General features: G+C 43.5%; 1 protein-coding gene across 2 annotated transcripts in view; it reads left to right on the top strand.

Annotated features, from left to right (window-relative positions):
- Positions 1 to 26,704, top strand: part of PLXNC1 (plexin C1) — a 150,304-nt gene that overhangs the window by 78,750 nt on the left and 44,850 nt on the right. For both annotated transcript variants that reach the window (XM_053584249.1, XM_053584248.1), the window contains 11 exons: positions 1,264 to 1,403; positions 4,310 to 4,489; positions 8,849 to 8,936; positions 12,130 to 12,333; positions 12,453 to 12,638; positions 15,491 to 15,593; positions 18,487 to 18,588; positions 18,890 to 18,993; positions 23,230 to 23,268; positions 23,502 to 23,626; positions 25,144 to 25,342. In XM_053584249.1, coding sequence (XP_053440224.1) covers positions 1,264 to 1,403; positions 4,310 to 4,489; positions 8,849 to 8,936; positions 12,130 to 12,333; positions 12,453 to 12,638; positions 15,491 to 15,593; positions 18,487 to 18,588; positions 18,890 to 18,993; positions 23,230 to 23,268; positions 23,502 to 23,626; positions 25,144 to 25,342 — 1,470 coding nt within the window. The remainder of the gene's footprint in view (positions 1 to 1,263; positions 1,404 to 4,309; positions 4,490 to 8,848; positions 8,937 to 12,129; positions 12,334 to 12,452; positions 12,639 to 15,490; positions 15,594 to 18,486; positions 18,589 to 18,889; positions 18,994 to 23,229; positions 23,269 to 23,501; positions 23,627 to 25,143; positions 25,343 to 26,704) is intronic.

The following is a 26,704-nucleotide window of genomic DNA, read 5'->3' as shown; positions in this document are numbered from 1 at the left end:
AGTGATTTTTGCCATCCAATGAAGGGCTTTGTTCCTCTTATTATCATTATTATGATTATTATGTATTTATTTATTTATTTTTGAGATAGAGTCTCACTTTGTTGCCCGGGTTACAGTGCCATGGCATTAAACTAGCTCACAGCAACCTCAAACTCCTGGGTTCAAGCAATTCTCCTGCCTCAGCTTCCAGAGTAGCTCCTGCTAGCACGCCCAACAAATTTTTCTATTTTTAGTAGAGAAAAGGATCTCACTCTTACTCAGGGTGGTCTGGAACTCCCAAGCTCAAGAGATCCTCCCACCTTAGCCTCCCAGAGTTCTAGGATTGTAGGCATGAGCCAGCCACTGTGCCTTACCCAAAGGGCTTTGTTTTTAAAGGGGAGAATTTGAGTAGTCATTGCAAAAGGAGAAGTAAGGTAGCATTTGCCTACATAACGTGAGGCTATGTATCAGGTGACTCCCGAGGTCGTGTTCTTGACTGTATGCATGATAAGCCTATAACTGGGTAGCAAGGAGGAAATCGTGGTACATAAAAATCATGGAAAAGAAACAATTGGCCACAATGGTTTAAGCATCCAACTACTTGGTATCAGGTGACTGAACAGGTTGATTTCTTGCAGGTTGGGTTTTTTTTTTTTTCCCCTGTGAGTGTGTTCAATGTACTGCTTGATTCTAATAACTGAAAAAAACAAAACCCCCCAAAATACAAACTGCTTTCTTGGGAATTAAATTTATCTGGAATGACATTTATTTCAACTTAATGATGAGTCTGTCTTTGGCCTATAGTCAGCAAACTCCCTTCCCTTCATTTTGGTTATGTTGTGAGCCTACGGAGGCTGAGACAGTGAGCATTTTTATGTGTGTGTGGTTTTTTTGGCTGGGGCTGGGTTTGAACCCACCACCTCTGGCATTTGGGGCCGGCGCCCTCCTCCTTGAGCCACAGGCGCCACCCTGAGTGAGCATTTTTAAAACTCTGGTGCTACCTCCCCCTTCAGACAGAATGTCAGACTCTTCAACTGTATTTTCAACTGTCTTGTGAGACAAAGACTAATTGGTTTGACCTCATGCTGTCACATGTTGAGAGACATGAATCTTCAGCTCTCTTCCTTGCATTCATTGATTTCATTAAACACTGTCTGCTTGTGTTTGCAAAATGTTGTAATTTCCCAGTGATTTCTTCTAACTGCAGCACATAAACAGATTTCTTTTTGGAACGATGCCATTTCTTAGCTTTGATCTCATGTTTTACTCTTTTATTTCCAATAGGTTTTCTACATTAAGTCCATCGAGCCAAAGAAAATATCGACCTTAGGGAAAAGTAACGTGATAGTTATCGGAGCAAACTTCACCCAGGCCTCGAACATCACGATGATCCTGAAAGGAACCAGTACTTGTGATAAGGATGTGTGAGTTGAAATACTAGTTTTTTCCACCTTAAGTAATTTATCCTTGGAAATGTAAAGGTAAAACCTAGGCCAAAGGATTTAACCTTTATATTTTCAGATCATTTCCATGCACCAATGTGGGCCAAGTACTGCAAATATTTGGTATATCATAATACCAATAAGTAAACTACTTTTAACAATAAATTTGAAATTTATTGGGAGAAAATGTGCCCTGTGTTACCCAAAAATCCTCAGTATGCAATAATTTCAGTATGTCGCCTGCTTGGGGGTCTTGATTTATTTTTTGGTAACAAAACCAAGTTTAAGAGTAGCAAATACAATTTTTGAGATGATGCTTTTAGAAAAATGGTTGACTGCCTCAGAATTTGATGAGTAATTTTATTGAACAACTCTTCCAATGTGCTATTCAAAGTTGAAAAAGAAAAAAACCTTTCAGATCCATCTTATTTGGAAATACTATTCTTTGTAGGTTTCTCTTTCCTAGTTTGGTTTCAATCTCTAATATATACACATTAGTAAGAAAAAAGAACAGAACACCCAAACATCAATGTCTGGTCAGTGTACCTTCTAAATATCATTTCCATGACTTCTTTCCCCACCCTCATCCTATCAAAGGAACTTTGAAGAAAAGAATTTCAGTTTCTCACTGATGTTTTTGTGCAAATTATTACCTCCCTCCACCCGACCCCCCTACAACAAAGAGACGTAATAGTAATAATACAACAGATTATTTGAGTTTTCTGCTTGTTAACTTTTATAAGTTTGGGCTAATTTGAAGTAAGAGATGTTGCTTTCCTCACGAAGTATAATACTGAGCTTATTTTCATCATGAAAATGCATTTCAGACAATCTGCCGAAGCGTGATGTTTTGGTTTTTAACAACTAAAACAGATTTGTACAGCATTCTAATCTGCCATGCTTATTTACTGCATTTTCTGTTTTAATTCATTTGCTGCACGTCACTGCCATCCTCCCCCCCTCAGAGCAGTAAATTTGGACTATCTGCGATCTTGATGACAACAGTGGCTCATTGGAGGCTTTCTGCTGTTCTGCTATTTACCGGAATTATCAAGCCCACATTAGAGGCTGTATCTATGCAACACAGGTTATTTGGTGTCATTTATCCTGGCTAAGTACCTTATTGCCAAAAATCTTTCATTTTGTGTAGCAAAATCTGTGAAGTTAGACACCTGTGTAGTCACTGAAAGGCAATCAACTTCTTGGAAACTAAATAGTTTTTCAGAGGATTACCCATTTCTGACTCTTCATGCTCTCATTTTAATTCTGAATGTGTCTTAAGATACTGCAGTTATTAAATTAAGTGACTAAGAGACCTTTGTGCCTGTAGTGTTTCAGTAACCACATCTGTGTGGTGAACCCAAGTTCACAAGCAGTCAGCGTAATACTGAGTTAATCCTGTATCTGAGCCAATACCGTAATCCCAAACTCTTTCAATATGGTATATTAAAAATATGCAGTTATTTTAAAGAGAAAAATACAAGTATAATAGTGGAATGACCTGTGTTCCTACCACTCTCCTTCCCAAATTTATAAACAGGTTTGAATTTTAATGATTAGCCATTTTTTTTGCAGTTTTTTTTGGCCAGGGCTGGGTTTGAACCCCCCACCTCTGATATATGGGGCCGGCGCCCTACTCCTTGAGCCACAGATGCCGCCCTAATGATTAGCCATTTTTCTATGAATTTTCCAGAACTTTGCTCTTAAAATGTACATGTGAGGTGTCATAGGTACAAATTGACTCAAATGTTTTTTGAACTTGCCTTTTTGTAAGGGTAATGGCATTACAGTTAATGACCGTGCAGATGTCCTTTAAGTAGTAATAATAGATTCTTGTGCAGCATAATTATACTGAGCATTATTCAGATGCACCCCAGTCTTAACGATCTGTGCTTTGGAGGGTCTTTGTACACACAGCAGGCAGAGGAAGCTGCAGGTTACACAGGGAAAGTTGTAGAAGGCTTTGCTCTGACTCCTGAAGGGCAGGAAGGGCCAGATCATACTGGATGTCAGGAGCTCCCAGGACAGGCCCAGCTAAGTCCCAGTCTGGAGGCCCTTTAGGAGGGAGGCTGGCCACGATGCCAGTTGATCCTGTGACCTCTGCGTTCTTGGCTCAGGCTCACTGCTCTTTGAAGAAGAGAATCTCCATCTCTGTCTGGTGTTGACTTCTACCCTCCCAGTGCTTGACTGGAGCTTCTTTTTTTTTTTTTTAAGATTTTTTTTAATGGAAAATCTCACACCTATACAAGAGAGATGAGTGATATGAACTTCTGTGTTCTCATCCTCAGCTTCAACATTTATCAACATTTTGCAAATCTTGTCTTAGCTATCTTGTCTGGGTTTTTGGCGGGGGGTGGTAGCCACTGGAGTTTCTTAAAAGCATATCCCCAGGGTGGTGCCTGTGGCTCAAAGGAGTAGGGCGCCAGCCCCATATGCGGGAGGTGGCAGGTTCAAACCCAGCCCCGGCCAAAAATGGCAAGAAAAAAAAAAAGCATATCCCCAGCCACCATATCTTTTCCCTTCTAAGAACTTCGATATATCTATAGCAGATAAAAATAGTGCCATTATCATACTCAACGAAATTAACCAGGATCCTTAATATAGTTTAAAACCCAGTCCATGTTCTGCTTTCTTTTGGGGCTTCTTAAGGGTAATGGTTACATCTCCTTCCTTGCCTACTTCTAAGAGAAATGCAAATAAAAAGATAAAAATGTGCACAAGAAAGAGGAACTCAGCCTCCAATAATACCCAGTGGGGATAAGGAGTTGCCTGCAGCTGCTCTGATCGTTCAAGAAGGGTTGTAGTTCAAGTGAGTCATGTGCTGTCACGGGGGGGTAACCAGCTGTGCTGAGTGTGTCATCTCCGACTTCATTTCTGCCCCTTTCTAGGATTCAGGTTAGCCATGTGCTAAACGACACCCATATGAAATTCTCTCTTCCATCAAGCCGGAAAGAAATGAAGGATGTATGTATCCAGTTCAATGGTGGGAACTGCTCTCCTGTGGGACACTTATCCTACATCGCTCTGCCCCACTGTTCCCTCATATCCCCTTCCACGACCTGGATCAGGTAACTTCTAGATTCGTATGATGATGTTTTGTTCTCATTGTGGTTAAGGGTCATGTGCATGAAGATCATGGATTTCACTCAAATCAATTCAGAAATATATGCCTTTCTAAATTCCTCTCAGAATTTACTCCTAGAAAAATGCATGTCTGACAAGCTGGTTGATTCCCATGGTCACAGTGAATACTATAAGCATATCCTATTTCTCGCTTCACCATGGCTGCTAGGAAGCTCACAACTAAAATATTTGTTCAATTGAAGTAGCTTTTCCTAGCCTAGGTTTCTTTCTTTTTCTCTTTTTTCTTTCTTTCTTTTTTTTTTCTTATTTTGAGACAGAGTCTCCCTCTGTTGCCCTGGGTAGAGTGCCGAGGCATCATAGCTCACAGAAACCTCAAACTCCTGGGCTCAAGCAATCCTCTTGCCTCAGCCTCCCGAGTAGCTGGGACTTCAGGCGTGTGCAACTTCGCCCAGCTAGATTATAGGCGTGAGCTACCACACCAGGCACTTGATCTTAAATAAGAATATTGGAAGCTGTTTTTTCCTTTTTCTCCTCTTCATTTTTCCTCTTTCTTTCCTTTTTTATTTTTAACAAAGCTCGTCTATAGTTTTATCCAGAGAGTCCTTTGAAAATTAGATTCATACTGGTGGTGCCTGTAGCTTAAGCAGCTAAGGTGCCAGCCACATACACCAGAGCTGACGGGTTTGAATCCAGCCCGGGCCTGCCAAACCATGACAGCTATAACCAAAATAAATAAATAAATAAATAGCCAGGCATTGTGGTGGGTGCCTGTAGTCCCAGCTACTCAGGAGGCTGAGGCAAGGGAATCACTTAAGCCCAGGAGCTGGAGGTTGCTGTGAGCTGTGATGCCATGGCACTCTACCCAGTGTGATAGCTAGAGGCTCTGTCTCCAAAAAAAAGAAAGAAAAAAGAAAATTAGCTTCATACTATGTTAGGTAAAGAAAATATCTTTAGAGTTGAATTCTGAAATCTGAATGTGAATTTAAATTAAACTAGGAAGAATGTGTATTGGAGCACTATTCACAATAGCCAAGATATTGAATTAACCTAAGTGTTGGTCAGTGGATGAATGGATAAAGAAACTGTGGTACATATATACAATGGAATACTATTCAGCCATAAAAAAGAATGAAATTATGTCACTTGCAACAACATGGATGGAACTGAAGGACATCATGATAAGTGAAATAAACCACAGAAAGACAAATATTACATATTTTTACTCCTGTGTGGGAGCTAAAAAAGTTGATTTCATGGAGATGAAAAGTAGAATGATGGTTACCAGAGGCTGGGAGGGGGAGAGAAAAGAAGGGTTGATTAATAGGTACAAAGATTTAGTTAGAAGGAATGAGAATTAGTGTTTGTAACTCAATAGGGTAACTGTAGTTAATAATAATTTATTCCATATTTCAAAATAACTAGAAGGGTGGAATTGGAATGTTCCTAACACAAAGAAGTGACAGATGCTTGAGGCAAGTAAATATATACCAATTACCCTGATTTTATCATTACATCGTACGCCTATATAAAAATATCACATTACCATGTAAATATGTACAACTATTACATATCCATGAAATTTTAAAAAATAATAATTATGTCATAAAAAACAAACCAAAAACTTCAACAACTAGGGAGAGAATTTTTTTCCCCTTAATGTATTAGATTCACACACAAAAGTTCATGTAGGAATTTCCATCTCTCACTTAGGGAACATATTTAAAAGATGGATACTGCTTCTCATTGCAGTAGTTCCTGAAATTTCCCAAATAACTCAAAACAGCTTACTCTAATGGTTATAAAATGAAATATATGAAAAAGAAGCTTTTTATCATGAGCAGGAGTGGCACAAAGTGAAGAGTTCCATATTGGTATCAGAAACCTAGGCTAGTGCCCCGGTGCGATGGCTCACTCCTGTAATCTGAACACTCTGGAAGGCTGAGCCAGGTGGATTTCTTGAGCTCAGGAGTTCGAGACCAGCCTGAGCAAGAGCAAGACCCTGTCTTTACTCAAAATAGAAAATCTAGCTGGGCATAGTGGCGCATGCCTATAGTCCCAGCTATTCAGGAGGCTAAGGCAAGGGGATTGCTCAACCCCAAGAGTTTGAGATTGTTATGAGTGATGGCACCTCTGCACTCTGCCCGGGGTAACAGAGTGAGACTCTCTCAAAAAAAGAAAAGAAAAAGAAATGTATTTCCTCCCAGTCCTGTAGGCTGGAAGTCTGAAGCGGCCTCTCTTTCTTCTGAGGCCTCTCTCTGTGGCTTGCCCTTGGCTGTCTTCATGTGGTCTTCCATTCATATGGTCTGTGTTCTAATCTCTCCTTCTGATAAGGACACCAGGCATATTGGATTAGGGCTCACCCCAAGGACTTCATTTAACCTTAATTACCTCTTTAACCACTCCCATCTCCAAAGACCGTCTCCTTCTGAGGTAGTGGGGGCTGGGGCTTCAACATACAAATTTTACAGGAACACTATTCAGCCCCTAATAATGGAATAGGAAAAATAAAAATTGCAAAACCAAAGCTTTAACATAACACCCACTCCCCTACCCTGGAACTAATTCCATGCTATGTATAAAAGCAGACAGCGATGTGGCACTCAGCACAGGCCTGGTGTGTTCATCTGTTCACCAGGTTATTCCTCACAAGTTTAAGAGATTTACTTTTTTTTTTTTTTTTTTTGTAGAGACAGAGTCTCACTTTATGGCCCTCGGTAGAGTGCCGTGGCCTCACACAGCTCACAGCAACCTCCAACTCCTGGGCTTAAGCGATTCTCTTGCCTCAGCCTCCCGAGTAGCTGGGACTACAGGCGCCCGCCACAACGCCCGGCCATTTTTTGGTTGCAGTTTGGCCGGGGCCGGGTTTGAACCTGTCACCCTCGGTATATGGGGCCGGCGCCTTACCGACTGAGCCACAGGCGCCGCCCTTACTTTTTTTTTTTTTTTGGAGAGACAGAGTCTCACTTCATCATCCTTGGTAGAGTGCCATAGGGTCATAGCTCACAGCAACCTCCAATTCCTGGGCTTATGCGATTCTCTTGTCTCAGTCTCCCGAGCAGCTGGGACTACAGGCGCCCGCCACAACGCCCGGCTATTTTTTTGTTGCAGTTTGGCCGGGGCTGGGTTCGAACTCGCCACCCTCGGTATATGGGGCCGGCACCCTATCAACTGAGCCACAGGTGCCGCCCGAGATTTACTTTTAAATTCACTCTTAAAAAAGAGAGTCGTCCCTTTTGCAGATGAGGGAACTGAGGCAAAAAGAGGGTTCGAACAACTTGCCCCAGGCTCCCAGGCAGCCTGTCCTGGGATGCTGTGCTCTGAGCAACCACAGAATCTTGCTTTAGTATAAATTAAGAGACTTTTTACTGCCTTGTTACCTGTGACCTTCTGAGCCTGGGTGTCCTGGTTGCTCCTGGGTCACTGTGCCTTGAGTGAGAACGTGGCTCTGCAGTCTGGCCATCAGCAGAGCATGCTTTGCTTTATTTACTTTTTAGCAATGGCTGTGGGCATGAGGCCAACTCAGGTCCCCCTGCTGTGGTTGGAGGATTCAGGGTTCAATGTCTTCCTTCTGCCCTACACAAATTGAGCAGCTCCTGCCCACCCCCAGTCTTGACATCAAGTGCGCAGCCCACTCTTGGACCTGACATGCTCAGGCTCTTGTCCCCTAGAATGAGTACCTGGTGACCTGGTGAGGGCAGTGAGAGCTGTGGCCAGCTGTTCATTTCACACCCAGTGACCGCTTTGCTATTATGTGATTATGTGCTGAGGCTACCTGAAATCATTTGGCTTGCCTTTGGTGAGATCGAATGTAGCTGTTATTTATGTGGTTAACCAGATAGGAACATATCCTTTTAATGTCATTTATAATTTTACCTTGTCCAAAGCGTTCCCTGTCTCCCTAAATAAAGTATAATTGGTAGGTTAGGAGTTTGATTCTGAAAATTGTTAGATTGAAGCATCTTCATATAGATTAAACAGCAATCAAACAAAATTCTGTTTAGTGAAACCTTTTCAAGGTACAGCTGCTGATCTGATTATAGGTGCCAATGTAACGTAACAAAATTCATATTCTATTAAAGAATTTGGGCATTTCCCTAGAATTAACATAAGATCTGACCTGAATTTTTATATTTATGCATCTTGAAAACCATGAATTTGTGGCCAGTATCCTGAAAAGGCTTCTAAAATTGTCTTGCATTTGAAATTAAAATTAGTTAATTTGCTCTCAAACATAACTGTGTTTAATATTAAATGTGAATAAATTGATAGCTTCATTCATAAATGCAAATTCTAGTGGGTTTAGGATGAAATGCTTATTGTTGCTTTTTCTTTTTCCTTTGCAGTGGTGGTCAAAATATAATCATCACGGGCAGAAATTTTGATGTAATTGACAGCTTAATCATTTCACATGAGTTAAAAGGAAACATGAATGTAAGTGTTCAGCTGCTTTTTAATAATTATTTTCAAGAATGATTTTGTTTTTATCACACTTTACTATCATGTTGGGAGTATTTTTTATTTCTATGACTTGGGTATCTATATAAATTTTTACCTATTGTATGAACAGAAATAATAAAACCTATGCTTGTAGTTGAATATTTCTAATTACGGCACAGAAGAAGCAGAATAGAACTTGGTGTGACAAGGCCTGCCATTTTCTCCTTGTGTGATTTGTGGCAAGTCACTTTAATGAGACAATGCTTATGAATATGTGTGAAAATGCCTCGTGAATGGTTAAGGTGTGATGGAAAGAAGAATAGCGTTTCTGTGACGAGTGGGTGGTGGCGCTTCCAATGCTGTGAGAGCTTAGGTGACTCTCAGAAGTCCCAGAACCCTTGTCAAATGCTTCTCCTTCTATTGCGTTCTGACCCAATTTGGGCCCTACCATCTAATCCCACCTTCTCTTGCGTTTCATCTCCCCGCAGTGGAAATTGTAGAAGGTGTGTAGTCCCCACCCACTGCCCAGGTCTCAAGATTGAAGCTTCCGAAGCCAGGAATAATAAGAGAGGAGTTGAGGGATTTCAGAGACAGATGGGTCTCTGAGCGCACTTCTGCACTCTTCCTGAATGCTCTTCCCCATTCTATCTTCCCCTTTCTCCATTTCCTTGAAGACAGATGTGAGCATAGCAGCCTTTCTGAGGCCCTACCTAACCACTTCCTGCCACATGGGGCAGATCTAAGGTGGCTGCAGACTTCATCCCTGCTTGGGACCAGTGTGGGCTCAGGCCCAAATTCAGGAGGCCGCCTGCTCCATCATCCTTACACTCTTGTTGTGTACCTATCTGTCTGCCAGCATATTTCACAGCTGGTCCCAGTGTCTACTCCCAGCCTCTGTAGGAATACTGGGATACTTTCTGCTGTTATTTCGGCAGGTTGCACACACATCCAGTTGATTGATTCATATACATTGACCCTCGGGCCAGAGGCACCACCTGCATTTGTCGATGAACTTGCCCTCCCTCCAAAATGCTGTTTCCAAATCAACTAGAATTTATTGAGCACCTACTGTGGACAGAACGTCTTGCTGGGTGTAGGTACAAGGTCACATGGCCTTCCTGGGGGGAAATGGCAAGTATACACTGGGATTGAAAGTCAGTGTATAGGGTGTCCTCAAGCTCTGGGTTCTCGGGGTCCTTTCCAGCTCAGAATCTCTGGGAGTCCAAGAAGGTGTTTCCACATGGAAGGGAAATGAGACAGGCATGGAGTGAAGTGTGTCTGCAGCAGGGGCCGCACAAAGGTCAGACTGGAAACTCTGCCCTGACTTCTGCAGGCAGCAGGGAGCTGTTGAAAATCTTCGAGCAGGAGGGACATAGGTCTAGGGATCCTTTCTGCTATTATTTCAGCAGTGGCTGCTACATGGGTGCTTTGGGAGAGGCAGGAACTGAAGAAAGGCTGAGAAGCCTGCAGAGGTGCTTGTGACAATGACCAGGTGTGTTTGACCTTGCAGGAGGACAGCAGGTCCACTGGGCTACAGTTAACAGCGCAGGTCTCAAGTGCTTTGTCCTTGGAGGGAGAGTGGGGGCCACACCATGGGGGGTGAGAGCACAAAGGAGGAAGGGAGGGGCACCTAGGATGGAATCTGGTGGAAAAGCTTCCTTGTTTTTTTCTGTTTGTTTTTGTTTTTTTTGAGACAGTGTCTCACTCTGTTGCCCTGGGTAGAGTGCTGTCCCATCATAGCTCACAGCTTGAGCAATCCTCTTGCCTCAGCCTCCTGAGTAGCTGGGACTACAGCCGCCCACCACAATGCCTGGCTAATTTTTAGAGATGGGAGTCTCGCTCTTGCTCAGGCTGGTCTTGAACTCCTGAGCTCAAGCAATTCACAGGCATGAGCCACTGGGCGGGGCCCAGCAATTCACCCACCTCAGTCTCCTGGAGTGCTGGGATTACAGGCATGAGCCACTGGGCGGGGCCCAAAAAGCTTCATTTCAAGAAATAAAGGGAAGGCATCTGAGAAGCTGCTCAGAAACTAGAGAAAAAAGTATTTCAGATCATGAGACTTGATCACTAGTTTTGAAATATAAGAGTCCTGAGGATATAAAAAGGTCGGGATAATCCTGTTTTGAGTAATCCTTCTTGAAGGCATCTGCAGTAAAAAGCTGCAGCTGGGACAGTGGGTTTCCTCCCGTCAACAGAAGCACGAGTGGGGGGAGACTGAGGGCTGTAGTTCGGGAAGATGTTATGGTAGAAGGGAGGTTGCGCTTGCCCAGGTCTTAGCTCTTCCTATCAGATTCTCCCCCGTCTTCCTGTCCTCTTTCAGAAACTCCAGTGGGGTGCCGGGAGCGGGGGATGTTGGGGGAGAATAGTTCTTTACACCTGATGAATTTCCTTTTACGAGTTATAATCGCTCTTCTTCAAAATGTTTGCCAGCCTCCCCTAACCCACCAACTTCTTCTGCCTGCCTCTCTGTACACTTGAAAAGGACAGTTCATTTTTGTCGGGTTTTTTTTTTTCTTTTTAAAGTAAACCCGTTAATCAGGCCATCTTTTCTGCATTGTTTCTGGTTTTCATGCTCTTCATTTCACAGGGGAAACCTTGTGCCTTTTACTGTTGTTTTCTCCTGTTTTCTGTTATGCCTGAAAAGCCTTTTCCTCCTTGCGGTTGGTGACTTCTGCTAAAGCCCTACAGAAGGTTCCCCAACAAAGAGCGAGTCCGCTGGCAGCAGGCAGGGCAGAGGCCAGCCTTGGCTGAGGGGGGCTCTCCTCTTCCCTTCTCGTGGTTTCCTAGGACTCTCACGGGCTGACTCCAAGGACACCTAAGCCCTTTGGACCTACGACTTCCCCTTTCTGTAGCCTACTTCTTTCTGCATAATCTCTTTTCCCTACACAACCCCTGAAACTGCAGGCATCGTTGCCCATTGCATTAATGATGACATGACCATCATACGTTGAGTGCTTACTCTGTGCCCGGCTCTGTCTTAAGTAATTGTACGTGCATACCCTCCTTTAATTAATCCAATGAGCCGTCTCTCATTTCATGTAACTTCATGCCGTGAGGTATGTAGTATCGCTGACCCATTTTACAGATGAGAAAACAGAAGCAATGAGAAGTTGCCCAGGTCACATAGCTAGCAGACCTGGGTCTCCCAAGTGAAATGCTCTTCCAGTGCTCTTTTCTTCTCTCCCAGGTCTCTGAATACTGTATGGCGACCACGTGCAGGTTTTTAGCCCCCAGTCTGAAGATCTCTAAAGTGCGCACAAATGTCACAGTGAAGCTGAGGGTACAAGACACCTACCTCGACTGCGGAACCTTGCAGTATCTTGAGGACCCCAGGTTTACAGGGTATCGTGTAGAATCGGAAGTGGACAAAGAATTGGAAGTAAAAATTCAAGTATGTTTCTGTTTTTTGGGGGGGGGAGTCCCCTTGCCCCTTTGACTGGAAAGGTGTGCTTTGGCTTGTGAGTTTCCACGTCTGCCCTGATTTCTTCATCTTCATCGTGTTCTTCACAGAAAGAAAATGATAACTTCAACATTTCCAAGAAAGACATTGAAATTACTCTCTTCCATGGGGAAAATGAACAATTAAACTGCAGCTTTGAAGACATAACTAGAAACCAAGATCTTACCACCATCCTTTGCAAAATTACAAATATCACGACTGCAAGCACCATCGCCTCTTCTTCCAAGAAAGTTCGTGTAAGTCAAGCTGTCAGTCCTACCTGCTGTCTCTACCTGATATTTGGTGATTCCTTGGCTCAACTAGAGGCCAGAATGGAATCTTTTATGGATCTTCCAATCTTCACTTTAAACAGAAGATAAACAAAGCTGGCACTATGAGCCCAAGCATAATATCTCTAAAATAGTTGGAGCAGTCCAGCCATATGTTCAAAGTATTCAACGCACCATTGTCCATGATCCTAATGAGTCTTGATAGCTTTTGTTCTAGCTATACATTTAGAATGTAGCATCTGCAAACAAAATCTCTAGACCCATCGCTCAGTGAGCTGCCATTCCTTTCTCAAATATGGAGGTGACATGTCTTAGCAGAAACCCCAAACCAGGGCCCCTTTGGCACGCTCAGGGTAGCATTAGACTCTGATGGAGACCAACTCATCTCTGGGTTGTGGGACGCTCCCTTCACTGTGAACTCATACTTCCTGAATTAGTCTTTCCCCAGACATGTTTGGAAGACCCATCACTGGTATATTTATGTTCCATAATAAAAATGTGAGACCATTGAGAAGGAAAACGTATTAGAAGTCACCCTTTATAGTGTTCATGCCATATGAAGCTCTGCACAGCCCATATTAAAAAATGCTTTCTAATCTACAGTCATGAATAATTGAATAAGGGACAGGAACAAAGCTATCAGACTGGAAAGCAAAACCAAAAAGGTGTTCGTGTCCCGATGGCACCAGATAACAGCTGTGTGGCCTTATGTAGGTCACTAGACTTCCCTGAGCCTCCCTCTGTCCGTCTATATGGCAAAGAGGGGGATACTAGACGTAAAATCAAGAATAACAACTAAACCACCAATGATCTCACCTCCCCTGTTAGTTGAGAAGAGCAAATGCTAGCCTTCTTAGCTTTTCACAACTCACTTTCTGAGAGCCTCTGCTGTGATGAGGACATCGAAGAGAAAAAAACAGAAAGAAGCATCTGCCTTGATGGAGGTAAAAAGAGACAAAAAGAGTGAAGGAAATAAATTTATAAAAATGTGTTAGATGGTGGGTGGTGCCTGTGGCTCAGTGGGTAGGGCGCCCGCCCCATATGCTGAGGGTGGCGGGTTCGAGCCTGGCCTTGGCCAAAGTACAAAAAAAATGTGTTAGATGGTGGCAATTGTGATGGAGAAAAATGGAGCAGGGAGGAGAAGAGTTGTGTGGGGGAGGCAGCGCTGTGGATTTTGCAGGAAAGGCCTGCCTGGGAAGGGACCTGAGGGAAGAGAGGATGAGCTGTGGGCCGTCTGAGGCTGTGCACTCCGGGCAGAGGGAAAGGGGGCCGCGAAGGTGCCAGGTCGGAGCCTGCGTCGGGTGTTTGGGGAGCAACTAGGAGGCCAGTATGGCTGGAGTAGAAAAAGCAAACGAGAATATCTGGAGGAGGTTAGAGAATTAATGGGGAGAGGAGATTATTAGGCCCTTGTGAGCCATGCTAGAGCTTGGCTCATGTGCTTGGGAAGCCAGAGGACAGTTCTGAGCAGGGTGTCACGAGCTGACTCACTTTGGTGCTATAGTGCATTTAATCTTCACGACAGCCTCCCAAGGGGCTCTGCCAATGTCCCATCTCTGAGATGAGGAGAGAGAGGACCAGATGGTTGAGGGCCCAACTCAAGATGATACATCTGGGAAGGACAGCAGGTGGCAAAGCTGGGGTGGAGAACTTAGGCCATCTGGATCCAGAATCTGCTCTAGCCACTTTGCTCAGATGCCTCCGTGGGGGCAGTGTGGTTCTAAGGACTGATGCATCTTAACACTTGTATGTACAGCAGTGGAAAAATAAGGCTCGATGTCGAGCTTTTCCCTGTACAAGGTTTTATGAAATTTTTTTTTTTTTTTTTGTAAAGACAGAGTCTCACTGTACCGCCTGTGCCGTGGCGTCACACGGCTCACAGCAACCTCTAAGTCTTGGGCTTACGCGATTCTCTTGCCTCAGCTTCCCGAGCAGCTGGGACTACAGGCGCCCGCCACAACGCCCGGCTATTTTTTGGTTGCAGTTTGGCCGGGGCTGGGTTTGAACCCGCCACCCTCGGTATATGGGGCCGGCGCCCTACTCACTGAGCCACAGGCGCCGCCCAGTTTTATGAAATTTTTATAACAACAAAAAAAAATGCCAAAACTGGAAAAGGTCTTCAGCGATCATCCAGTCAACATTATCAAACTGGTTTTTGCCAAAGAATGCTTTATTCAAAATAAAAGAAAAATAAAAGTCATGTTATTCCCTTGGAATAAAGGGTAGGGAGCTTCTTATCCATTGGCTACCACCTCTTTATTGTCCCCAGTTCTGCAATTTAAAATTCCCCATTCAAGCTGGGAGAAGTGGCTCACACCTATAATCCTAGCACTCTGGGAGGCCAAGACAGGTGGATTGCCTGAGCTCAGGAGTTTGAGACCAGCCTGAGCAAGAGCAAGACCCCCATCTCTACCAAAAATAGAAAACTTAGACAGGTGCTGTGGCAGAGGCCTGTAGTCCCAGCTACTTGGGAAGTTAAGGCAAGAGGATGGCTTAAGCCAAAGAGTTTGAGGTTGCTATGAGCTGTGATGCCACAGCACTCTGCCCAGGGTGACAGAGTGAGACTCTGTCTCCAAAAAGAAAAAAAAAAAATTCTGGTTCAAAGGGGGCCAAAGTGTAGAATATATAGGTCTAGCCCAGTGCATCTCAACTGACGCATCAGGAAACTGAGGCACGGTGACTGTCCTGGATGGGGCTCGAACTCAGATATCGTATCTAGCTCACCGTTTCTTTTGTATCTTGAAACCATGTGGGGGAAGAAATTATGTACATAAATATAGTACCCAGCTCAACTGCACCTAAGACATTCTCTGTCCCATCAGGTCAAGCTGGGAAACTTGGAGCTCTATGTGGAGCAGGAATCGGTTCCTTCCACGTGGTATTTTCTGATTGTGCTTCCCGTCTTGCTAGTGATTGTCATTTTTGGTAAGTGCCCTGTTTAATTTTGTCAGAGAAATTATTCCCTGGGGCTTCTTGTCAGGCAGGCAGACTTTCAGCTTTCAGGGGCTGTTTGCTTCAATTAAGTATTAATGGGTGAAAACCCAAATCAGAACTTTGGGAGAGGACTAGTAGGTACACACTGAGGGGTTTCTAAACATTTTTAAAGGATGATTCATTAATAAAAGGCTGGATTACACAGATGGTGTCTTGGTGATGGAGAGAAATAGTCCACTTCGCTTCCCCGTTGTGATGACAAGGGGACATTTAGATTATTCCCCCAAGTCTTCTGGGATGTTGGACTCCCAGGACTTGGACATCTCATCCTGTCCCCTTGTTCGTCTCATCCCCCCATCCCTTTTCAACCCTGATTTTCAGGGGGAACTGCACTTGAGAAGTGTTATCTGTATCATCTCTGAAAGTGTCCTGAGGCTCATCCATGCACAGTGAGCCTATGGTGTTTGCTCACTGGCTAAATCCAGCCTACTGATGTTTTGTTTGGCCCACATCACATTTTTAAAAAACTATCAAGTAGTTGATAACATTTAAAAATGAGTTATTCAGGGCGGCGCCTGTGGCTCAGTCGGTAAGGCGTCGGCCCCATATACCGAGGGTGGCGGGTTCAAACCCAGCCCCGGCTGAACTGCAACCAAAAAATAGCCGGGCGTTGTGGCGGGCGCCTGTAGTCCCAGCTACTCGGGAGGCTGAGGCAAGAGAATCGCTTAAGCCCACGGGTTGGAGGTTGCTGTGAGCTGTGTGTGATGCCATGGCACTCTACCCAGGGCCATAAAGTGAAACTCTGTCTTTACAAAAAAAAAAAATGAGTTACACATTGAAAAACTTCTCTCAAAACCTTGAAAGATTTGGATGGTTGGATCGCAGTCTTTCCACAGTGTCAGTTTACAATACTGAGGAGCAGCTACACCCTGGGGTTTTACCTCAGTCTGCACTCCTCCCTATTGTCTCCACCCAGGCCATTTAACTCATTTACGTAACCATTTAGTTTGTGACTCTGTTTCTGAATTGCTTTTCAAGTCTGTTTTCTCTCATCCTTCATTGAAAAAAGGAACTATCCCAACAAGTAGCACATCATATTTCTTGACTTAACGTAGATGTTGTCTTTGTAACATTTTAGGCTAATAGGGGCACTTGCTGATGCCTCCTTCTATACTTATTCATTCATTCATCCCTGCTTCCATTTACCTACGTTCATGGAGCACTGCTGTGCTGATAACTGTGTAAATCTCTAGAGCTATAGGAGATGAGTGAAAGGCTTTGCATGCACAAGCCAGTGTTGCTCAAAGTGCAGCCTAAGTAACAATGGTCCCAAGTGGTATTCCTCTTGGAGGTTCCATGATTAAGTAAGTTTGGAAATCACTGCCTACTCTGCCCTTTCTTAGAGACGCACAATGCATGTTATGGTTAAGACTATTGACTTTGTAAAGTGGTCCAGTGAAGAACCATATTTAATTCTGTTTCCTCTAGCATTATTCACATCTACTGATTGCAGAGCCCTTTTATCAGGTAATTTTTATTTAAAGAAGAGAAACTTCCTAGAATAATAATGATAGTTGATTGTTGGATACTTATTCTTTTTAAAGAATAAGTTCTTGCTGGGCATGGTGGCTCACGTCTGTAATCCTAGCACTTTGGGAGTCCGAGGCGGTAGATTGCCTGTGCTCAGGAGTTTGAGACCAGCCTGAGCAAGAGAGAACCCCCATCTCTAAAAATAGCTGGCTGTTGTGGTGGGCGCCTGTAGTCCCAGCTACTTGGGAGGCTGAGGCAAGAGGATCGTTTGAGCCTAAGAGTTTGAGGTTGTTGTGAGCTATGACACCATGGCACTCTACCCAGGGCACAGAGTGAGACTCTGTGAGACAAAAAAAGAATAAGTCCTTAATGCTTTCTGTGAGTTAATCCTCTCAACATCATACTGAGGGAGGCGCTCTTACAGAGAAGGCAGGCACAGAGATGCTAAGGAATTTAACCCGAGTCACACAGCTTTCAGGAAATGGCAGAATAAGAACATGAACTCAAGGACCAGAAGGGTTTGTTTATTGCCTTTGCACTGCAGTTAGGAGAAAGATGAGGTGGGAAAAGGCCCAATACCTGGATTGGGAGTGGGTGGGGTTCCCTGTGGCTCACTCTTCAGGTCCCCACATTGGTCTATGCAACTTTGGCTTATGTAGCCAGCAGTGAACTTGTAGTTCCTTTCTGCATTTGAAACACAACTTTATTTCTCCAGGGATGCTTAGAAACATTAAAAAAGAATGGAACAATATAAGTGGCTGCAGCTGTAAGGGAATTTGACTTGTTTCATTACTTTTCAGCCAACTGGGATCTTTGGTTACAAGTGAAGGTTATTTGATTTAGTTTTCACTTTTAAGATGAGTGTGGGTTTTTTGTTTTTTTTCCTGTTGCTTTCTAGCATCTTCCCTTTCCCTTACAGTGACCCCTTCCCTGGGAAATTTTATTTTTATAAAATCTAGTTCTTAAATACTATTTTCTATTCTCATTCTCGCTCTCTCCTTCTACTTTTTATTTCTTTTACAGAACTATAGTCAGGCATGGAGGCTCACGGGGGTGGACTGATTGAACTCAGGAGTTCTAGACCAGCCTGAGCAAGAGCGAGACCCCCGTCTCTACTAAAAAAAATAGAAAAATTAGTTGGGCATAGTGGCAGGTGCCTGTAGTCCCAGCTACTTGGGAAGCTGAGGCTGGAGAATCGCTTGAGTTCAGGAGTTTGGGGTTACTGTGAGTTATGACACCATGGCACTCTAGCCTGGGCGACAGTGAGACTCTATCTCAAAAAACCCTCCAAAACTATAAAGGTTTGTTTGTTTTATTTATTTACTGTAACTGACACAGACTCTCTGTCTCTTAGCGGCCGTGGGGGTGACCAGGTACAAATCTAAGGAGCTAAGTCGCAAACAGAGTCAACAGCTGGAACTCTTGGAGAGTGAGCTCCGGAAAGAGATACGTGATGGTAGGCTCCGAAATTTTATTTGTAGAAAAGCAAGTCTTTTCATTTTATATTTTTTTCTAATCCTTCCATGGAGATGGCCACAATAATGAGAACTGTTTATACAATAGAAGACAACTGAACTGCAGGGCCTGGGCCTGGCCCTGTGCTTTATTTCAGCTCGTCTTTGCAGCCAACCAAGTAATTATCTATTGTTTCTTCTTTAATGAAAACCAAGGTCATACTCTGTGTTAGACAAAACAGCAGAACATCTTATCCATTGTTTGTTGAGTTAAAATATTGCTCTGGGGATTCTGTTTTGCAGGCTTTGCTGAGCTGCAGATGGATAAATTGGATGTGGTTGATAGTTTTGGAACTGTTCCCTTCCTTGACTACAAACATTTTGCTCTGAGAACTTTCTTCCCTGAGGTAAAAGAGCATTGATCATATTCCTAAGGTTAAGTCTTGAATAATAATGAAGGTGCTTGTTGCTATTGTCAAAAAGGGGTGTCTGCTCCCAAGGCAGCTGTGGCTAATATGCTCAGTGCAAAACAATGGCTTAAGCTTGAACAGGGCAGGAGGAGGATAATTATTAATTGCATTGATTAGGGTATAATGCTGTGATGGGTCACTGGCAATTACTCTTTGTCCAGTAACAGAAACCTAGGAGGGACAGAAGTTCCGAGTGATGACTCTTGCTTTATTTTACTCCCGGTTTAGAAGTGAATGTGTAGCGGGGAAGTGAGCTAGTTTATTTAAAAATCAATAAATTGTGAGCTGGCCAATTTGTTGTCTTTATCTGCATGACTTACACTGCAGCTACTAGATTATTCACTATTATTTCTCTACTGGAAATGAAAAGTTCTACCGGCCAACAGGGAGGAGAGTAGACAGAGATGGGATTTGAGTTGAAAACAGTCATTTTTAGCAATATAGAGTTATAGGGTTCTCTTCAGCAGTATTTCTTCAGCTGATCAGCTTGTATCACCCTCATTTAGTAGAAATAGCTGCACAGACTGATTGATTCATTTGTTCTAGGGTTCTGAGGAGGAGTCTACTTAACCCTTTGGCTTGCTGGTCTCACCTACGTTCTCACACCTCCATTTTCTCACCCACTCACTCAGCCTTCTTCATTTACCCTCCGAGTCTTTGGTGAGCTACATCCATTCTCCGCATCATCACCTTCGTGTCCCGATACCCCAGCTCCACCATATTGCATCTCTTCCCTCTGTTTTTTTCTGGTGCAGAATGGTTGACCACAGAGAGGCCCAACCCCTGGAACACACCAACACTGGCTATTTTATTTAAAATCTCGACTTCTAAGCAACCCCAGAAATCTCTCCAGCCAAAGGAGAGTTTGTATCACCCTACTAAAAGCTTCCCCACTGCAGTTGGCCAGAAGCTCACAGTTCAGAAACCCAGACTCAGGCAGTAAGCAATTTCCAGTTTCTCTATAATTCCAGAAGTAGACATCATGATATGTGATGCTGTGTCTGGAGATTGGAATACCTCCATAAAACACCCACCATATTTTTTGGTCCAGGCCTTAGGATTGTAAATCAAGAAGGCTATAAATAGGACTTGAGGGTTTTTTTATACCCATGAAGTTTTTTCTTAACACACCCTCCAAGATTTGCCATTTGCCGCCTTATCCATGTCTATGGCAGAGCACTGTCTGGGGAGGGTGGCTCAGTTCCCTGAATCAGGATGACTGTGCAGGGACTCTGCAAGGTTGCATTATGAGTCCTGTTTCCCAGCTTTCTGAGATCCCCATTAAGAATTTGGGCGGCGCCTGTGGCTCAGTCGGTATGGCGCCGGCCGGATATACCGAGGGTGGCGGGTTCAAGCCCGGCCCCGGCCAAACTGCAACCAAAAAAATAGCCGGGCGTTGTGGCGAGCGCCTGTAGTCCCAGCTGCTCGGGAGGCTGAGGCAGGAGAATCGCCTAAGCCCAGGAGTTGTAGGTTGCTGTGAGCTGTATGATGCCATTGCACTCTACCAAGGGCCATGAAGTGAGACTCTGTCTCTAAAAAAAAAAAGAATTTAATAGCAGGGCAGCGCCTGTGGCTCAGTGAGTAGGGCGCCGGCCCCATATACCGAGGGTGGCGGGTTCAAACCCAGCCCCAGCCAAACTGCAACAAAAAAATAGCTGGGCGTTGTGGCGGGCGCCTGTAGTCCTAGCCGCTCAGGAGGCTGAGGCAAGAGAATCGCGTAAGCCCAAGAGTTAGAGGTTGCTGTGAGCCGTGTGACGCCATGGCACTCTACCTGAGGGCGGTACAGTGAGACTCTGTCTCTACAAAAAAAAAAAAAGAATTTAATAGCAATAAGATAACTGGAGATTTTGACTGTCAACATGAGTACTGTGTAGGCTTTTACAGTTAATGATTGCCCTTGAGTGCTGAATGGAGTAATCTGTGTCCTAAAAAAGAAATTTTTCTATCTTCTAAATTTGGTAATCAAGAATAAGATAAAGTGATGAATATAAAGGAAAACCACTGCAAGTGGAGTGTTTCAAAGTTAAAAAAATAAAATAAAATAAAATCTAGGAACAATGCTACATTATTTTGGGAGGAGATAGCTGCAAGGAGCCAAACTGATTTAACTCAGGGTTATGTGTAATCTTGAAAGGCAACTGGGAAAGCCGTAAAAATTGAAGTCAGGAGAAGTCATTAAAGGAGGGAACCCAAGAAAAACAAGCATAAATTCGTCAGAATCCTATCGAGAAGCCCGAAAGCAAAATTGAATTTATAATAATTAAGTTAGAACAGGGAAACATTATAATGGGACAATACCACTTGAAATCCATTCCAGGCTGCAGATAAGTCCTCATATAATTAGGCCTTTCCCTAATTGATTGGGAGCCAAATCCTGCAGGCCTGGAGGTTGGGGCTGGGAGCATCTGAGTGATCAACACCTGTCAGAAAGCAACAGGCAAAAAAACCCAAAGGAAATTGTAGGTTTGCAGAGGAGGCCAGGGGATCACCATTTCCCTGGTTCTTTGCCCTGCTTGGTGGTTCTGGCTTTTGAAGCCTTGCTTTTTATTATATTGACTCCTCTTTGTTTTTCTGAAAGGAGAAGAGATAAGGGTAAGCAGAGGCTCTAACCTCCTGGAAAAGGGAGATTAGAATGAAAGGAGGAAAGAGCCTTAAAACACAGAGAACCAGGGCAGAGTTTCCTTATTTAAAGTTCAGAATCAATCTGCTTCAACCATCCATTGACATGAAGTCGGTTCAGTAGAGAAATATTGAGAAGTAGAAAATGCAAGTCTAGGGTCTGGTATTTTTTTTTTTTTTCTTTCTACTAGGAGAGAACATAACCAAAATCGTTTGAGGTCTTTTGCTTGGGCCAGCAAATTTGAAAGTATGGAGGGAACTTCTCTGCAGAAGAAATTTACTATGATATAAAATCAACTCAAAATTTCAATTATTACCAAAAATGAAAAACCTGAATGTTTGAGTTTATATTTTCATACTGTTGACTCATTTAAAGTATTACTCAACATATTTTTAAAATCGAATCCATTCCAATAAGATCTATGGTGCATTAAAAGAACTCAAATTTAAAGTTTATATTCAGGAGGTACCTAGCATAATACATAAAAATAATTTTAGAAACCAGGAGGGTGGTCAGGTGCGGTGGCTCACGCCTGTAATCCTAACACTCTTGGAGGCCAAAGCAGGTGAATTGCTTGAGCTCAGAAGTTCAGGACCAGCCTGAGCAAGAGTGAGACACCATCTCGACTAAAAATAGAAAAACTAGCCAGGTGTTGTGGCAGGTGCCTGTAGTCCCAGCTACTCAGGAGGCTGAGGCAAGAGGATCACTTGAACCCAGGAGTTTGAGGTTGCTGTGAGCTGTGATGAAACCAGAATACTCTACCCAGGGCAACAGAGTAAGATGCTGTGAAAAAAAAAAGAAGAAGAAAGAAAGAAAGGAGGAAGGAAAAAGGAAGGAAGAGAGGGAAGGAAGGGAAGGAAGAAAGGAAATCAGTAGGGTAGTAGCATTATAGTCTGTTATAAATTAAGAATAGAAACAACAGCTGACACAGAGCACTTCCCATGCATTCCATTGTTTATTTTCACTATTATTGTTCCCATTTGATAGATGAGGAAAGTCAGACACAGACAGGTTCAGTACCTTATCCAAAGTCACATGACCAGTATGAGAGAAAACCAGGACTGGAACCCTCGTGGTGTGGCTCAGATTCAATCTTCTAACTCCCCGACGCCACTCCTCCTGGAGTAACATCGTGTATTGAAACCAGAGATGCTACTTAGCTAAGACTTGTGAAAACTTACTCTAATATTTATCCTTAGAAGGCAGATTGCTGGAGGAGTGGTCTGACGTTTGCATAATCTTCACCGAGGACCTCTTCAACTGTTGAGTCAATTCTTTTAAAACGTGAGATGATACTTTCATCTACCCAAAATGGGACTGATGTGATGGTAATTATTCGTCTTAGAGGCTTTCACAACTTGTTGGCGTTTCTTGAGAGCTGAATAATTATTTGTTATGTATTGGAGGATGTGCAGCGAGCATAAGCCCAGGGGCTCTTCAGATGAGCAAATAGTGTCTCTACGTTATTAAAACGGACTTGGGTATTATAACAAAAATACACTCTTCATTTCCTTTGGATGTTATGAATAATAAAAGTGTCTCCTTCCTCTCAGTCAGGTGGCTTCACACACATCTTCACTGAAGATATGCATGTAAGTCTCTATGAGTTTTCATTTCTAGTCCAGTGACTGCCTGACTTTCATTGTGTTATCATTATCATTATCATCTCCATTATTATTACTTGAATTCTTATTGTGGGTTTTTTGGGATCATGAATTCAATATTAAATAATTCATTGTCTTGGAAAACCCATTGTGGATCTACTTTCTAACTTTAAACTTATATTATATTGTATTTCTTCTCTCTCTTTTTTTTTTTTTTCTAGAACAGAGACGCCAATAACAAGAATGAAAGTCTCACAGCTTTGGATGCCCTAATCTGTAATAAAAGTTTTCTTGTGACTGTCATCCATACCCTTGAAAAGCAGAAGAACTTTTCGGTGAAGGACAGGTATTAAGTCAATTCTTTGATGTTTTGAAAGCCTTTAAATAAGGATATAAAAATTGAGCCCCTTATTTTATTTCTAAATCACTACCTGAACTTGGTTATCTTGAGAGCATATACTTTCCACGGTCATTTGATTGGGTGTTCGTGCAGCAAGAGAAATGCATTTCAGATCATGCCACCCCAACACAAATTCTTCCCATCCTCCATTCCTTCCTTTTTTTCTTCCTTCCTCCCTTTTTTCCTTCTTTCCATCCTTCCCTTTCTTTTTTTTTTTTTTGTAGAGACAGAGTCTCACTTTATGGCCCTTGGTAGAGTGCCGTGGCCTCACACAGCTCACAGCAACCTCCAGCTCCTGGGCTTAAGCGATTCTCTTGCCTCAGCCTCCCAAGCAGCTGGGACTACAGGCGCCCGCCACAACGCCCGGCTATTTTTTTGTTGCAGTTCGGCCAGGGCCGGGTTTGAACCCGCCACCCTCGGTATATGGGGCCGGCGCCTTACCGACTGAGCCACAGGTGCCGCCCCATCCTTCCCTTTCTTTCTCTTCTTTTCTTTCTTTTTTTTTTTTTTAATTTTGAGACAGGATTTTGTTATGTCCTCTAGGCTGGATTTGAACTCCTGGGCTCAAGTGATCCTCCTACCTCAGCCTCCTGATAGCTAGGACTACAGGTGCACTACCAGACCAGCTCCAAAAACAAATTCTGTTTTGAAGGTACACACACACATACATACCCCAGAAAACCCCTGAAAAACTCCAACACCAACCAAAAAAAAAAACCCACCCACATAGATGCTTAATTTTAAAAAAAGCAGAAGTGTTATTTTTAATTTTAAAAACACCCTGAAAATTTGGGAAAGAGACTCACTTCTTGTTACTACGCTAGGTTAAGTACTAAAAACACAGAAGACATCCTGAAGTTAACACTGGTGTGTGGCTTTATGGCTTGAGGACAGAAGTGGTCAGAACATAAACATTTAAGAAAAAAAGAATGAAACAGCTTCCAACAGGACAGCTCCCCGTGCCCCTTGCCAGCTCGCTTCCATGGACACTACCATCAGCTGGGCGCAGTGGCTCACACCTGTAATCCTAGCACTCTGGGAGGCTGAGGAGGGTGGGTTGCCTGAGCTCACGCGTTGGAGACCAACCTGAGCAAGAGTGAGACCCTGTCTTTAAAAGTAACCGCACATGGTGGTGGGCACCTGGTCCCAGCTACTCGGGAGGCAGAGGCAAGAGGATCCCTTGAGCCCAAGAGTTTGAGGTTGCTGTGATCTAAGACACCATGGCACTCTACCGAGGGCAACAAAGTGAGATTCTGTCTCAAAAAAGAGAAAAAAAAAAAAACTACCGGGCGGCGCCTGTGGCTCAGCGGGTAGGGCGCCGGTCCCATATGCCAGAGGTGGCGGGTTCAAACCCAGCCCCGGCCAAAAATGTAAAAATAAATTAATTAATTAAAAAAACAACTACCATCATTGTCTGGCCAAGCCCATGGCTGGTGGTTAACCCAGGCTCTCTTTTTAAACAGGTGTCTGTTTGCCTCCTTCTTAACTATTGCACTGCAAACCAAGCTGGTCTACCTGACCAGCATCCTGGAGGTACTGACCCGGGACCTGATGGAACAGTCCAGTAACATGCAGCCTAAACTCATGCTAAGACGCACGGAGTCCGTGGTGGAAAAACTCCTCACAAACTGGATGTCCGTTTGCCTTTCTGGTTTTCTCCGGGTAAGTGTCACCCCCCTGGGCAGTGTCAGAGGTAAGACAATCTGCGGTTATATTTAGCAGCTGCCAAGGCCTTTGCCAGGATAAGTCCTGAATGTTCCATGATGTCAGCATTTCCCCACATCTAGCCTTGGTCCTTTCCAACAGCAGATAGAGGGGAAAAGTAATGTTTTGGCTGTAACCGGCCTCTGCAAATGTGATCATTTAGAATGTCCTTAGGTGAGACTTTTCAAGCACCATCTCCTCCTTAAACATCAATTAACACCCAGAGCCCAGTAGGCCCATTTAAGAAAATGTACTGAGAAGGACAATTTCAAATACCAGAGAGAACAAACCATTTCAGGACCTCTGAAACATCATACAAATACGCGTTACCTCCCAGTACCCTGGAAGCTAATTACAGTCAATTCTTATCAGTCATTCCACATTAACACAAGTCCTCAAAAGACCTGCCTATCCTCCCCACGCCCCAGTTCACTTTGTTGCTGTTACCGCCCAAGTGTGGTTGTGATCTCCTTGAACCTTTCGAATCTTTTTGAATGCAAACTTTTCACAGATTGTAATGGTTAATACAGTGGGCACTGGATCCCACTGCTTGGCCCAAATCTAGACTTTCCCACTGACTTGGTTTTATAACCTACAGAATTAGAGGAATGTTTTAGGATTGTTTTGAAGCACAAATGAGAAAATGTATGCCCTTGCTTAGCACAGAGGGAGCACTCCACAAATGTCGGTCATTACTATTATAAAATATTAATATTGAAATAAGGTGTCCTATTGAACACACTCTTCATTCAGCCCTCAGAGGCCCCTGGTGCACAAGGTTTGGATCCCTAATTTCACCAGCCATCCAGATTCCAGCAAAACTGCATAATTGTATATTTGTAGCTAGTTCTGAAATCTAATTAAAATTTGAACAAGATACACTGCTATGCCACAGGTTTTAACAGTGCTACTTAAGTTTAGATCCAAAGGCAGCACTTTAAATAGACTGTGCTTAGTTTAATGTTTAATGCAATCTTACAAGTAGACGCACACAATTTTTTTTTATTTCTTACCAACCCCTTCCTCTCCCAAGGCAATACCCATTTATTAAGATTAATGAAATCTGCCTTCTTTTCTGTTTACTTGGTATAAAGCATCGTACGCATTGGGGAGGTGTTGAGCCAGTTATTTCTGGGGTGAATATTTTTTCTTTCCACTGCTGTTGCTTTAGTCACAACTGCTTCTAAACAGGCTTCAGGAGTCACTGGGCTTGGTCTTAACTCCTGCCTGTCCCCAGGACCACTGACTCAGACATTCTGGAGGTGGCCCCAGTAATCCACGCTTTTCACAAGCTCCTCCGAGTAATTCTGTGTGTGTTAA

The sequence above is a fragment of the Nycticebus coucang genome, chromosome 3 (genome assembly GCF_027406575.1).
Source record: "Nycticebus coucang isolate mNycCou1 chromosome 3, mNycCou1.pri, whole genome shotgun sequence".
Lineage (NCBI taxonomy): Eukaryota > Metazoa > Chordata > Mammalia > Primates > Lorisidae > Nycticebus > Nycticebus coucang.
This window is presented reverse-complemented; position numbering and strand designations above follow the sequence as displayed.